General features: G+C 37.1%; 1 protein-coding gene across 4 annotated transcripts in view; it reads right to left on the minus strand.

The window, feature by feature from the left end:
- Window positions 1–14,818, minus strand: part of FBXW7 (F-box and WD repeat domain containing 7) — a 278,287-nt gene that overhangs the window by 102,037 nt on the left and 161,432 nt on the right. Inside the window, exon 1 of one of the 4 annotated variants that reach the window (XM_032771275.2) lies at window positions 9,924–10,223. The exons of the other annotated variants lie outside the window; for them this stretch is intronic. Within the exon in view, the coding sequence (XP_032627166.1) occupies window positions 9,924–10,070 (147 nt within the window). The 5' untranslated portion in view covers window positions 10,071–10,223. Of the gene's footprint in view, window positions 1–9,923; window positions 10,224–14,818 lie in introns of those variants that run through there. 4 annotated transcript variants of the gene reach the window in all.

The raw sequence follows: 14,818 nt of genomic DNA on the forward strand, positions 1-14,818 counted from the left end.
ACAAAAGGCAAGCCATTTCACCTGTCTGTGCCCTTATTTCCCCTGCCACCCATCCTCTGATTAGGTAGAAAGCTCTTCAGGGCACAAACTATCTGTATGAGTTGGTAGAGTGTGGAGTACAATGGGGCCCTAATATTGGTTGGCTGACTCTATGCATTATTGTAATCCAAACAATAGACTTGAAAGCCATTTAAAAATAAGATCCACAAGTAAAGTAAAAATCCACAAGCTTACAAGACTATTTAAACTGCAAAAGAAAACATATCAAATGATAAAATACCAGGTAAAAGCAGCATGCTGCAAGTGAGTAAAATTAACTTTTAAAGATGATTTTTAACCTTTATTATATACTGCAAGAAATACAGATTAACTACAGAAATCGAGAATTTGCGACCAACCTCTCTTAAAAAACAAAACAATCACTCCCCGATAAGTAGTCATTCAATCTTAAATTACATAAAGTGATGCCAACAAAACTGTTTATAGTTTAGAAATTGTTTAGATTTCTAAAATATACCTAAGTATTTTATATACTTCTGTCTTGCATCTACAGTTTGTTTTAATTAATTTTTTCAGTTGTGAACAAAATGATACCTAATATCTATGGAACAAACACAAGGCAACATAGCATACATAAACTTAATAAAATACATGAATTAACAACAAGAGGCAAATCAGGAAAAAAAGTAGCATAGTTTATCAATTTAAGTATAAGATAGAGAATCAGAGCTTGTCTAAACATGAAAATTAATCCAGAAAAAGGTAGTGTGCAAATTTAAAGCAGATTAACTCTTCCTAATTAACTCCATATCTGAACACATATTCTGGAATCAGAGTGTCAGACCCCAAATTAGTTTAATTCATGTAGTAGCTTTTGGCTAAAATAAAAAATGGATTGCGTTATTTCAGAAAATGACACTCATTTCAGAATAAGAGTATCCCCTCATGAAGTTAATTAGGAAGAGTTAATCAGCAATCAATATTCAGCAATAGCTCCTTGTTTAGACAACCCCTAAAAGGGTCTGGGTTCTCCTTCCAAATCTGCCATGGTCTTGCTGCGTGAGAACTTTTGCAAGTCACAAACGTCTGTGCCTCTATTACTCCTCTGTAAAATGAGGGTACTTCCCTACCTCACCAGGCTTAATTCATTACGTTTGTAAACCACAACGAGATTCTTTGATAGAAAGGATGAAATTAGTAGGATCAAATATTCATCTATGGAAAAGTACCCAGATGATCTACTAGTAAAGTACACGTATATACAAAATTATACATTCCAGTGTTTCAGTAAGTTGACTGTTCAGGCAGGTTCTATGTCCTCTATATTGCACAAAAATTCTTATTATGCTCTGCTTTCTGTTTTTATTAAATATTATACCAGTAGCAACATTATTAAAAGGTTGGGATTTACTGTAGCAATTTCTTGCTCAATATCAACAGCTTCTTCTAACATATATATCCAATACATATTTATGCAGCAAAGTAGTATCTTTTAATGGATTAGGCTATCACTATTTTAATATACTATATCCAACAGTCTATCATTATGAAACTTACCACCTGGTTTATCATGAAAATTTATTAAAATGCATAGTTTTTAAAATTATTAAAACTACATCCATTTACGATGCAGTAAGATGAGAAGTTGTTTTTTGAAATATGATCAAACTTAACACATGACTATGTCCTGCAAGCCTCTCAGTCCCTATACATAACAGCCTTTCATTCCAATTGGCTGGTCAGCAAATATTTTAAGGAACACAAGAGATCTAAAGTGTAGGCTCTTTTGAACCTAAGATACAGCAGCAGAAAAATATCCCCAATTAAAATTTAAGTGTTAGTTATACAACTTTTCAAATAGCTGAACGGCAATTAATGTCTAGACACAAGCCAGAAAGCTGTTTGTGTCCCGTTTAACAATGGTTCCAGCCAAGATTACCATAGTTAATCATGTAATTCTATAATGAAAACACAAACCACGTAAGTACAAAGGAAGCCTAGGGGAGGAAGAGACTACGACTGGAAGCTGTGGTGGGGAAGACTGGTACTGGTTGGGTAATGAGACCGGGAGCCATGGAAGGCAACCATGGAGCGAGGGGAAAGGGAGCCAATGGGTGGAGAGTGGGACTAACTGAGTAAGGAGATCAGGACCAATGGGGCTAGATGAAGAGGGTAAGGGAAAGAGGAGAGAGATCTGATGAGGAGCCAAGATGCAGGAGGAGACAATTGAACAATGAGAAAACAAAATATTGAATAGCTGCTCATTAAGTGAGCATCATCCATTCTATGCACTGTGCAGGAGTTCTATAGCAAAAATATAGTGAGATCATATAATTAATGACTATCATAATGCATATGCCTTAAGGTTCCACAGGTAACCTTAATTTCGTATATTTTTAGTGTTTGATTTTGCAAACTGCATTATGTTCTTAATGTATTTTTTGTGTAATAGTCTGCAATGGAAAAGTGTTATTTGCTGTATAGGGTATGAACATTAATTTAATCTGTACTGTGAACAGAAACATTTTAGTTAATGCTAATTTTAAAGAAAGCTCTTTGCTTCAACTTTCATCCTAGTTGAGAGTATTTGGACAAGATATGCAGAAGGTGCAAAGCATTTGTGTGCAACCTAAGGTGCCTTGATGGGCTTTTTAAAAAATTAATTTCTTCAATATGGTACAGTGAACCATGGAAACTTCCTGTTTTTTTCTTCTACTGCCATTTCAACCTTCTCTCTAGCCCTCTTTCCTCTACTTACATGCTCTGAATGTATGCTGATAGCAGTCACAGTTTTTGTGTGGAGAAAATGGAGGGCAGAAATAGGAGGAGAAAAGAGAGGTACCCCATTAGAAACCACCACTGTCCCATATGGAGCAAAGTAAGAAATCTGAAGCTTTTCTTTGTGGGGAGGGAGGAGATACGTCTGGCCAATCACTGTTCTGTCACTTCATGTGAGAATGAAAGAGAAGCAGCTAGCTCTGAAGGAGGAAAAAAAAGAGTATGGGTATTGGAGAGAGAAAAAGAAGTGAAGAGATAAACAGAGAAAGAAGTGAGCCTGTGGTGCATAGGGCTTACACACCAGTCTTTCATACTAACCTTTGATTCTAATATATTTCACTGTGTTTCGCATCCTTACAAATGTAGTAAGAAAAATGATTAATTTCTTCTGCAGTTAACTTTCCTTAGATTGCACTTTATTAAAAATGCAAGTATGCTGACCAGAACATTTTTAGTTATTCATACACTTTTTTTTTTTTTTTTTTTTTTTTAAAGAAACTAGTTTCCTTAACATGTAATTTTATATTCTAAGGGATACCAGACACTAGGTCAGGACATTACTCATAGAATATACTTGCTCATTTTCCCCCCATAGAGGCAGTTCCTCCCTTTAAATTAAGTCTCTCTCTGCTGGACTTATGCAGAACTTGTGTCATTGTGGCTGCACTGCGAATCACACTGTACAAAGTTCTATGTTTCTCAGCACACGATTCTAAGAAGCCTCTTGCAGAGAGTACACTTTGGTGCACTCAGAAGGGTTTTTACTGGTTGCTCTCCATGCTTATGTTTTCATTTGATCTGCTGATAGACTGTACTGGAGACCTTCACATACTTCTTTTTTAAATCCCATCTGAAGAAAGAACAAGGTATCTGACTTTCTCCACACTCTCGTCTAACGGAAAGAGATTTCAAACCCCATTTCACATACAAAACATGAAACCCTCTAAATATTTGGGGCATAGGACAAAAAAAGGAATAAAAAATTGTTGGTAGTCATGCACTGTTCTTTTTGACTATACCTAGGGCTTGATCCAAAGCCCACTAAACTCAGTAGCAACACTCACTTAGCCAGGACCTAGGATAAGCAGTATTTTTTCAAGGAAAAAATGAAAATGGAAACAGTCAGTTAAGGAACCTAATTTTCTTATCCTATCAGACATAATTACTATAGAAGAACTGACAAAACAAATGTGAAGTCCTAAAGGCAGTTCGTTGAGGGCCAACAAAACTAGGCTGAAATGTCACAATTTCCCTGCAAGTTTTGAGCTCTGCTCTCAAGAAAACATCAAACATAAGGAGACTGATATCAGAAAACTTGAATAAATAATTCAGGCAATGGTGTTCATAAGAAATTGGATTAGCTTTCTGATAGATATTTGGAGAAAATTTAGGATGAGATCTATGTATCAGGTTAACCGCCCCCTAACTCCTCTTCCATGCTCGAATTATGGAAGCTTTCTGCCATTTATCAGTTGCAAAGGAATCTCTCTGATGTTAAAGGCTCAGACATTCAGGCTTGAGGGGGGAAAAAACAAGCACACAAACAAAACTCATACTTGTGAAAGTCAGGGTGGTTGTGGGAATTCTGGAGAAGATTTCAGGGTTTGGTGATTGCCATCCTTTATGAACCTACGTAACTATGGTCTATGAATCCATTAATGTGGTCAGAATTATATGCGCTTTACTGAGACTTATTTTCAAAACAATTCTGGTGTTTAGAGAGAATAGGGGAAAGGCATACATGAATACATAGGGCAACAGGAGAGAGAAGGTTTCTGTCTTCCATGCTTAACTGCTCTGGTACATCCATGTGGATGACTTTAATGCAGAGAAATTCAGGCTTATCTTCTGAAGATCAGCAACTTGAATGGGCTGCTGGCACAGTAAGGCTAGACTGCTCTAGTCTAGTGCATTGCTGAGAAAGCCAGTAGAAAGAGTGGCTGGGCTAGGCTGCACTCTCACACACACTCTTTCAAAAAGCTGAAAGCAATCCTGAAGATCCACTGGCACTGGTGGTATGGATTATATGGCTCTACAGAGTGAAGCCTGGGAAACACTGGTAAAATGGCAGCCTGAACTAGGCCACACTGACACATAAGAACTAGATGAAAGCCAAAAGGGATGCAGATTCAGCATACAGATTCCTCAGCATGCTCTAAAAATAAGGTCAACAGATTCAAATTACTGCAATTCCAATTCATGTCAAGTTCCCAGTACTTTATAGAAGGAAGTTCTCACACTCTAAAGTTCTGTAGCGAAGAGCACTCAACACAAATCTGTTCTTTTAGGTAGAGGAACAGTAAACTGGGGTCAGAGTTTGATGCGATAGCAGCTCTGAGAAAATCTGAACTCAGAGCAGCTGATTGTAAACTGTTTTATCATGGTGGAATGAGCAGGCCTAACCCGTGTGTAATGTACAGACCAGCGAACGCCGATATAAGTAATGTATACTTTTTCCCCCCAATTAATACACAAATGTGAATGGATTGTGTATGTGACCAAAGTTACATTTACTACTGTATGAATAAACTGTATTATTTATATGTTGTCACAAAAGGCCACTTTTTAAAATTGAAACAAAGGCACATCCTTGATATGAGTTTACAATCTAAGGCTAGATTTTGCAAATTGTAAACAGCCCGGACAAAAGAAGGCGTGGAACTGCACCACCCCGGTGGGCTTGGAGAACAATTCTGTCTGAGGGGGAAGGGAGAGAGAGAGAGAGAGAGAGAGAAAGAGAGAGAGAATTCTCCTGACATGAAGGAGACAGTGTACCCAACTTCTTCAGGAGGTACAGCCTGCTTCCCTGCTGCACTGGTCTCACTCTGAGAACTGATGTGAATGGCTGGAGGCCTCACCCTCTCCCCATCCCCTTTGGAGTGGATTTCACCTCTGGGGATGGAGGGAGCGAGCAGGCCAGACTGTCCTCTAAAGCAAGAGGCTGCAACTGTAGCTGGATCCTACACAGGCTGCACATAAGGGGGACAAGGACACCTCCATTCCATCCACCAGGACCAGACACAATCTTGCCCTAAATTAAGCAGACACGGTGATTTGCATGCTGCCAATATGAAGTAAAGAATTCTATCATCAGGATTTTATCAGTTACCTAATTTCAGTAGCATACCTTTTAAAAAGTAAAACATCCAAATAAAATGCCCTTATTTTCATTGATACATACATTGATTCTTTTTCTCAAAGAATAGGCCTTCTAAATGACTGAGTTTACTGACCCAATTTTTCCAGTTAAACACACCTCGCATAGCATGTGATACACACCTAATTCATACTCTGCAACAATTCAGTACTACATTAAGTCATGTGAAATAAAATGTTTATTTGCATACAGTAGTAGTTGAGTTGTTAATTTCTCAAATTTAAAACATTCTTAGACTCATTGCAGTTTGTATAAAAAGCCATACTTATATGCTAGAAATAACAACACAGCAACATGTAAGAGCAACTGTACTGCAACTTAACACGCAATATTTTCCCCCATAAAAATAAACCAAAAGAGGAACAGAACCAACCGGCAGATGACACATATATTATGCACAACTATTTTAAAGTAAATTTTAATAATTAGTCATTTTAACAGTCATATTAATAATTAGTTCTACTGAATAATTAAGTGATACATAATATGCAGAATAAGTGAAAGAATGAGTGCAAGGATTTTGTTAGTTCATATTATGTAACAAGTTCCATTAAGGAAGTGTTTATAGACAAGATGTTTTCAATTAAACCAGGGACCACAATGACACACTATTTTAGAGGATACCCCATTAATCTCTTCAGGGATGGGACAACAGGCAATACGAATTAGGCTTTCCATTTTATTTATATATAATACTATCCTATTATACTGATACTGTTTATTTTCAAGTGCTACACAAAGAATGCTAAAAGAGTATTATTTTTCAAATGCGTCTCAAATAGGCATTACAGGTAGAAGTGTTTTAAACCCAGCTGTTGCATCCTATGAACATTTACAGTAAACTGCTTAACAGAAGCTGAATATAACTAATGCAAGAGATGGACGAGATATGAACTATTAGATTTCATAATGTAAGTACTCCCAATGATCACTAAACACATTTTTTAGATTTTTTTTGGTTAGTTTGACATACAATTGAGTGTGTGTGGGGTTAAAACCTTGAGTTTGAAGGAGGAAAAAGCTAATTATCAGTTAAGTCAGGTCAGAGTTTGAATGAATCAACAGCACACAAGCAATGAAAAAACCTGTAGGTATCAGTACATTTCAAATTCACTTATTCTGAGAAAACTTTAGAAGCAACTAATATTTGCAGACAAACGTGCAATATGTTTTATCATCAGAATAAAAGCATTTAGATGAACAATTCTGATTTCTTTATTTTTAAGAAGCATTATAGAAGAAGTCGTCTCACTTAATCAAGAAAAGCTTAATTGCAACTACACATCGGTTAAGACCTCTGATCTCAAAACATGAACATTTCTTAGGGTTTACCAGTGTCTTTAATAATAAAGTGGTAAAACAGTAGCACACATTAATTAAAGCAATATAACCCAAATGCTAACTCTGTTTCCTGTTGCAACTCTTAAATCTTTCATTATTTTTTATTTTTATTTATTTTTTTAACTAGTATAGGTTTTGAAATTGAAGAAAATGTCACAGGGTAGGTTTAAAGACAATTATAAAAAGATAGTAATATTAATTTAAGCCCAATTTTTTAGAGAAGTCCAGCATCCGCCCCAGTGCACTCCACTGCACATTTGTGTGGTCAGCATTTCTGACAAATAAGGCTCTTAAAAAAAAAAAAAAGAGAATATACAGATAGCTATACACACATATATAGTGTGTACACACACATACAAGGACAGAGCTGGAATGAGATATGCAAATATTGAGTACGTTATTAGGAATGAGAGCAAAGGCAGAGTCCCTCCCTCTCATTATTACTGACCACCTAATAAAAGATAGTAGTTTTATAACACAAATTAGTTAAAACAAATGATGCTTAAATTAAAAATAGATGTGCATACTTTGACAATTAAGCTAGTAAATTACTTCTAGTTTCAGTATTCTCCAATTTTGTCCTATTAGTCAAACAAAATGAAGTAAGTCTATTCTTTGGAACCACGGAAGACCTGAAACCTGTAGTAACTTTCACTGAACTGCCTGCTTAAATACGAATTAAGACAACTCAGCTGATTAGTTAAGCTGACTGCCTTTGGAATGTTGGGTGTCTTTTCAGAAATGCATTTATACTAATTTTCCACATTTGTAATATATTTTCAATTCTTCAAACTGTGGCTTCCACAGTTTTTCTAAAATATGACTATCTTTTTGAGGTACCAATTTCAAAAACTGCATAAATAAATGTTAAAATAGCCACTTTTTGGAAATATCACAAAAAGAACTTAACATCTTTCTCCTAAAAAGATAAAAAATATTTTTACTTCTCTGGATATTTTTCTTACCTGCTGTGCCCAGGCTAACATGAGCCTAATGAGGCGCACACACAGAAATTAGAATTAATAGGCCAACAGACTTGTGTTTTATCATGCTTATTTTATGAATCAAACAGCTTTGAATTACATTTGTCTACTATTTTTGAAGAACTCCTATCTGAAAAATGAGTTTAAGTCAATTTACCACCTATTTACCACAAAATGTTCCTATTCACCCTTCAATCAATGCACTCTTAGGTCTGAAACTGATTTGAGATCATATGTGAAATAAAATATGATAAATCTGAAATATAAATGTATTAATCCACTATATACAACTGGTAGGAATACACCTTTCTTTCCTTATTTACTTATTTATTTTGCATAGGTTAGGTTAGTACCACATGCTAGCTTTCAATGTATTTCTCCATATACAAGGAGTCTGGGCAATCTTCTTCGTCAAGTGTATTGATCAGTTTTTGTTTCTGTAACAACTGCTTACCAAAAAGGCATGCATCTGATGAAGTGGGTATTCACCCACGAAAGCTCATGCTCCAAAACGTCTGTTAGTCTATAAGGTGCCACAGGATTCTTTGCTGCTTTTACAGATCCAGACTAACATGGCTACCCCTCTGATACTTAAAAAGACTATTTTACCACTGAGCTTAATTAAATGTACAAGTTTACTAACAAAAGAACTCCTATTTTGAAATTCAAGATGAAAATTGCATATTTGCAAAAGTAGGTTTTTCTAAATTGATTTCAATAAACTGAACAATTCTTATTCAGTACTTCAGGAATACTTCTAACGAAATGTAATGAAAAGAGGTAAATTTATTGAAAAGTAGATTTATTTGAAGAAGTAATAAAAAAGAAAAACTATTCATTTTATTTTAAGAAGTGTGACCTCAGTAGCATTTAAGCCGAAGAGTTTAAGAATAATATAAATTCAGATAAATTGGAAAAAACATTCACTAATTTTGGAAATTAAATGAAATATACATTACTTTTAATGTGATCAAACCCCCAACTTTTCCCTTCATAAAATGTGTTTTAGAATAGCTATTATTACAGTTATTGAGGCTGTAGCATAAGAGTTTGACAGTCTAGGACTGTCTATATATAAACTCTATCACAACCTCCACATAGTAACGTGCTATTTTTATTTTCTGTAACAGCAAAAATGTTATCTCTGTTATTGTGAACTGAAAAAGTATTAGGATTAAACTTTAAGATACCTTTAAAATATTTATATTAAATTAGTTTAAGATCTTTGACTTTCCTATTTAAGTATCTAACAAGTCAAAGCAGTTCGGAACTGTATGGAATTGATTTTAGCATAAAGCTGTAAATAAAACAGACACTTATTTTTAAGACAACCTTAAAAAAAATTTTTTACTTAGTTTAGATAAATTGCAAATAACATACTATATAATGTAGTTAACTGTTAAAAGAGGATCTTTGCCATGTTCCATTAAATGTGTAATAAAAAACAAGGCTCCAGGATACCTTGAAGACAACATATGTAGATTTTCAGTTACAAACTGAACCACAAATATTACTGAAATCAAATTATGTAAGTGCTAGGAGAAGTACCTAGAGGTAACATGCACTACACATTTAAATTCTTTTTCGTGGACAGAAATCACCAAAACAATGCATATTTCAGGCCAAGCAATGCAACTTCAGATTTTTAAGAATTCTAAACTTACCCGTCTCCGGCAGAAGGGGAGGCCCTGGGCAATGATGCTGATGCTAAATATCTTCATCACAGTTTGGTGTGGCAAAGGGTCTTTTGTACTTTTAAGATCAACAGGAACCAAGCCATGGTTTATGGTAGCTTTTTCTGCTTTTGACATTTTACCGTTCTTGCTTGGTCACAAATCTATTAGCAATGTAAGGCCATTGCTAAAAAATTTAAAAGCAAAATTGCATGATTTCTTTTAAAAATAAAGATTACAAACAGATGAGTCAGCTCCCCACAACCTGCTGCCTTTGTCTTTCAACCTTCTCCTGCCAAGTATCTGGACTTCTCTGCTGCTTAGTGAAGTGCAAGCTATCCCAGTATAGACAGGAATTATAAACTACTAATGTGAAGGCAGACTGCTCTTGCCAATCAAACAGCTTGGGGGACTTCTCATGCAATATCAGTAAGACACCATCTTCTGAAAGGGGTGCATAAGATTAAAAAAAAAAAAAAAAGAAAGAAAGAAAGAAAAACCACATCTGCTTTTAGTTTTAACAGCCAAACCCACTTACACAAGGACTTTACAGAAAAATTGAAGACTTGTCCTTTGAGAGGAAAATGGCAAATTCAGTCTTGAGTCACTTCAGGTGTTACTACAGTATCAAGCTATGACATACTATACTTTGGGGTACCATCTTGTAACCCCCATATTCTTTATCTGTATATAATTGTGATATTGTATATAAAGCATTCCATTTGGGAAAATGTTATAATCAGCTGAAAGTCATTGTTCTATCTAAATATGTATATCTTTACTGCATATGAAATTATGAGACTGTGTTGTATGGTTGTCACTAAAACATGCTGTAAATTGGGGAATCAGCCAGATGATAGGTCCCCAGAGACAACAGAAAGGAAAGTAACCAATGCCTGGGCGTGGTGTCAAACAACCATCAACAGCCATTGTCCAACAAGGGAGTTACAATTCACTGACTCACCTGCATGAGGCCACACCAGGGGAATTGCTCAGCTATGCCTGGGGACTCAACAATGCCCACCAGACATGCCTGGACTTGTGTCCTCCAAGCACATGGGACTGAGGATATAAAACAGAACACAGGGAGTCCATGGTTGGCTTTCCTCCTGCCCCCACCTATGCTGCAACAACAAGGTCACTGAGCAGACTTTAGACTCCAACAGAGGAGACTGGCCCAGGTTTCAAGGGTGAAATCTATGTACTATGAACTGTAATATCCAGTGGGGTGAGAAAAACTGCTTAATCTACAGGTTGCCCAGTCTAATGGGGATGAGACTTTAGACTTCATGCTAATATTTTATTTTATTTTGATAACTAACTCACTTTTTGCCTATCATTTATAATCACTTAAAATCTATCTTTCCTACTCAATAAATTTGTTTAAGTATTTATCTTTACCACTGAGTTTGCCTGAAGTGTTTGGTAATCTGCTCGGGTTTGCAAAGGCTAGTGTATATCCACGTTCCATTGATAGAGCAGTGAATCAATTAATAAATTTGCACTGCTCATTTTGAGCAGTTCAAGATGGTATATTCCTGAGATACAGCACTGGGAGGGACTTGGCTCTGGTGCCTTTCTCTGGGTGATTCCATGAGTGGCTCTGGGTGAAATCTAGCTGGGTGTGGGACTGCCGCCCGAACTGCCAAAGCAAAAAATATTTTTTATATATATAAATTATTTTAAAAAGCCACCGGACTGTGCCACCTCAAGAATGGATGGAATGCAGCCCCTTAGCATGTGCCACCCCAGGCACATGCTTCCTCTGCTGGTGCCTGGAGCCAGCCCTGGTACTGAGTGATAACACCTGGAGGGATTTGCTGCTGGTCACTAGCAAGGCATTGTGAGAGACAGCCCAGGCTGCAGAGAGTTCAGGGGGCACAGCGTTCTCACAGTCCCAGGCTGCAGCCCACGGATCCCATCACAAAAGCCTTCAGGTCTTTAAGAAAACAATTCTTCTTATAGACTTTCAATGTTTAAATGAAGATTGTTGACCAAATAAAGAAAAAGCTTATCTCACAACGTTGCTATTTCTAATCTATAATCTACACGGAAACCCTGTATTATCAACCCTAAAAGTTTAAAAAAAAAAAATCACAAATCAAACTCGAAAAATATATTAGCCCAAAAGTGAGCAGAGGGAGTTTGTCTATGAGCAAGAGACAATTTGTGTTGCCAATTTATTAAGATGATTTTGGCCACCACAGCTGAAGCTCTTGCTGGCTGCCTGAAGGTGTGGCATTTTCCAGCCTCTCCCTAGACCCCAAATTTCTAATAATTCTGTGTCCCCCCCTTCCCTTCACATCTGTCACAGCCTAGCAATTAATTCTGTCTCATAGTCCCCATATCAATTCTGCCACATCAAACCGTCCTTTAGCTCCCATGTCAATTCTGCTCACCTTAACATTATCCACCCCTCCTCAGTGCCCACATCACTTCTGCCCCCTCAACCTCACCTCTTCTCCTCCCCAACCAAACCAGATGCAGTGGGGTCCTCTTTTCTCCTTTCCCAGGTGTGCTTTTAAAGAGAGAGAAAAGGCAGGAGCAGATTCATTTTTCATGGATGGAGGGATGGGGGGAGATCCAGAGCCACCCTGAGCTGCTGGTCTCTTTCTGCTCTCTCTTCTTATCCTGTCAAAATCATGTCAGCTCATGAGCAGAGAGGGGGAAGAGTTCTGCCTGCTTCCTGCGGCAGCCCTGAATGGCTGCTCTTTCCCAGGAAACTGGCAAGCGGGGAAGCCAACCTATCAGAGGGGGTTTCCCCTCAGAAAGGGCTGAAACTTGCAGGAAGGCTGCAGCTTCTCATGATATTGAAAGACTGACTGTAGCCTCAGCCAAAATCACGTAGTTCTTCACGAGAACTGGCAATGCAGACCATTATGTTCCAGATTTTTGTAATCAGTTTACTCAAATTATAAAAACATTCAATAGCGAAAGATAAATTTAGTCAAAAAAGCTTTTGCTATGATTTACCATGTTTACATGGTAATTTCTACTCTGTGACAATCCGTTGTACTAAAACTTTTTTTTTTAATTTTACTTGAATTTAAAAAACCTTCCTGAGCAAAATTGCAACAGTTATTTTAATTCTGTGAACATGTCATAGGACACTGTTGATAAAAACCAATCACAATACAGTCAAACCTAGTATTGTGTGAAATGCAGTGCCTGGTGCAATGATCCTTAAGAAATCTTACGAGTCCCTTCATGCACTCACTTATATAAACAACCCTCCAATATTTAACAACATAAAAATGAAAGAAGAACTCTGGTAATACTTTAACCCTTCACGCCTGATACTTTCCAGCTCAATCTTTAAAAAAAAAAAATTGCATAAATGTAAAGGCAATAAATGTTTTACCTGCACATGACATTTTCAGAAGACCTTAGTTGTATTAGTGGTATTTTACCATAGCCCATAGGAGCCCTAGTCATAGACCAAGAGCCTATTGTTCTATGTGCTGTACTACACAGCCCCAATGAGCTTACAATCTCAGTATAAGGCCTTGTCTACACTACAGAATTTTGCCAACAAAAGTTATGCCGCTTTAATTAAAGCACTGTAATTAAATTGCTGTTGCATGTCCATGCTATGGTCCTTGTCAGCAGAGCACATCCACAGTTGCAACTCGTGCATCAACACAGAGAGCAGTGCACTGTGGGTAGCTCTCTCACTGCAACTGGCTACAGGGTGCTTTGGGAAGGGTTTGCAATGCATCATGGGGCAGTGTCGTATGATGCAGGTTTCTCAATCCCTCCTTCCATGGTCTTCCCTGTGGGATGCATGCCTGCAGAGCAGCCGAGTTCAAAACAGTGAGCAGAGCGGTCACAGCGGGCATTGTGGGATACTGGGGGAGGCCAGTTATGTTAGTATAACAAATGGCAGCATCTACACTGACACTCTGTTGTTTTAACTTTGCCGCAAAAAGCTTTATGTCTCTTGTTGAGGTGGTTTTATTTTGTCGGCAAAACAGCAGAGTTTTGCTGCCAAAAGTAGCTTTGTAAAAGCTGCCTTTTGCTGACAAAACTGTGTAGAGTTGACAAGGCTGAGACAAGAGAAAACAGATGGATACAGACAGACGGGAGTACAAGGAAACAATGAGATAATACTGGTCAGCATGATAGGCAGTGGTCTCTGAACACCAGCAGCCTTATCAATTTTTTTGAAGGTCTCAAAGCAAAAGAGTTTTGAGGAGGCATAATACAGTAGCTTTGCTGATGTTCATAGGGAGTCCCACCCAAGACTGTGGGGCAACATGGGAAAAAGCAAAAAGGCACTTGTTAAGTTTTCAAATAAGTGCGCAATGGAGGCTGGTATCATCACTTTCAGAGTGGATTAAGATAAATAACTTGTTCCAGAAAAAAAAAGTGTCCACACATAGAGTTATTCGGAACAGCTACTGCACTTTAAGTTCAGACCTTACCTTAATTAATTTTCAAGTTTAGACAAGCCCTGAGCTATGTGGGTGTGTGTGTGTGTGTGTATGTGTATATATATATATATTATATATATATATATATATATAATTGGTTTTGTTGTTTTTTTGAATATGTTATTTCTCTCAGGAATATTACTGATTAGCTGAACTGATACAAGTTGTCCCAATTCCATTTCTACATATCCACTTCTCTTCCACTCTCACAGGCTTATTACATACTACTGGACTGCAGATAATGTTATTTATTTCTCATATTACTGACACTAATCTAGAGGACCCAATCAGTATATGGGCCCCTGTCATAAACAGATAGCTAAGGGTTAATGTTTCTTTTACCTGTAAAGGGTTAACAAAAGGAACCAAAAACCTGACCAGAGGACCAATCAGGAAACCGGATTTTTCAAAGTGAGGGAGGGAACTTCTGGGTGTGTTTTTGTCTTTGTTCTG

The sequence above is a fragment of the Chelonoidis abingdonii genome, chromosome 5 (assembly GCF_003597395.2).
Source record: "Chelonoidis abingdonii isolate Lonesome George chromosome 5, CheloAbing_2.0, whole genome shotgun sequence".
Lineage (NCBI taxonomy): Eukaryota > Metazoa > Chordata > Testudines > Testudinidae > Chelonoidis > Chelonoidis abingdonii.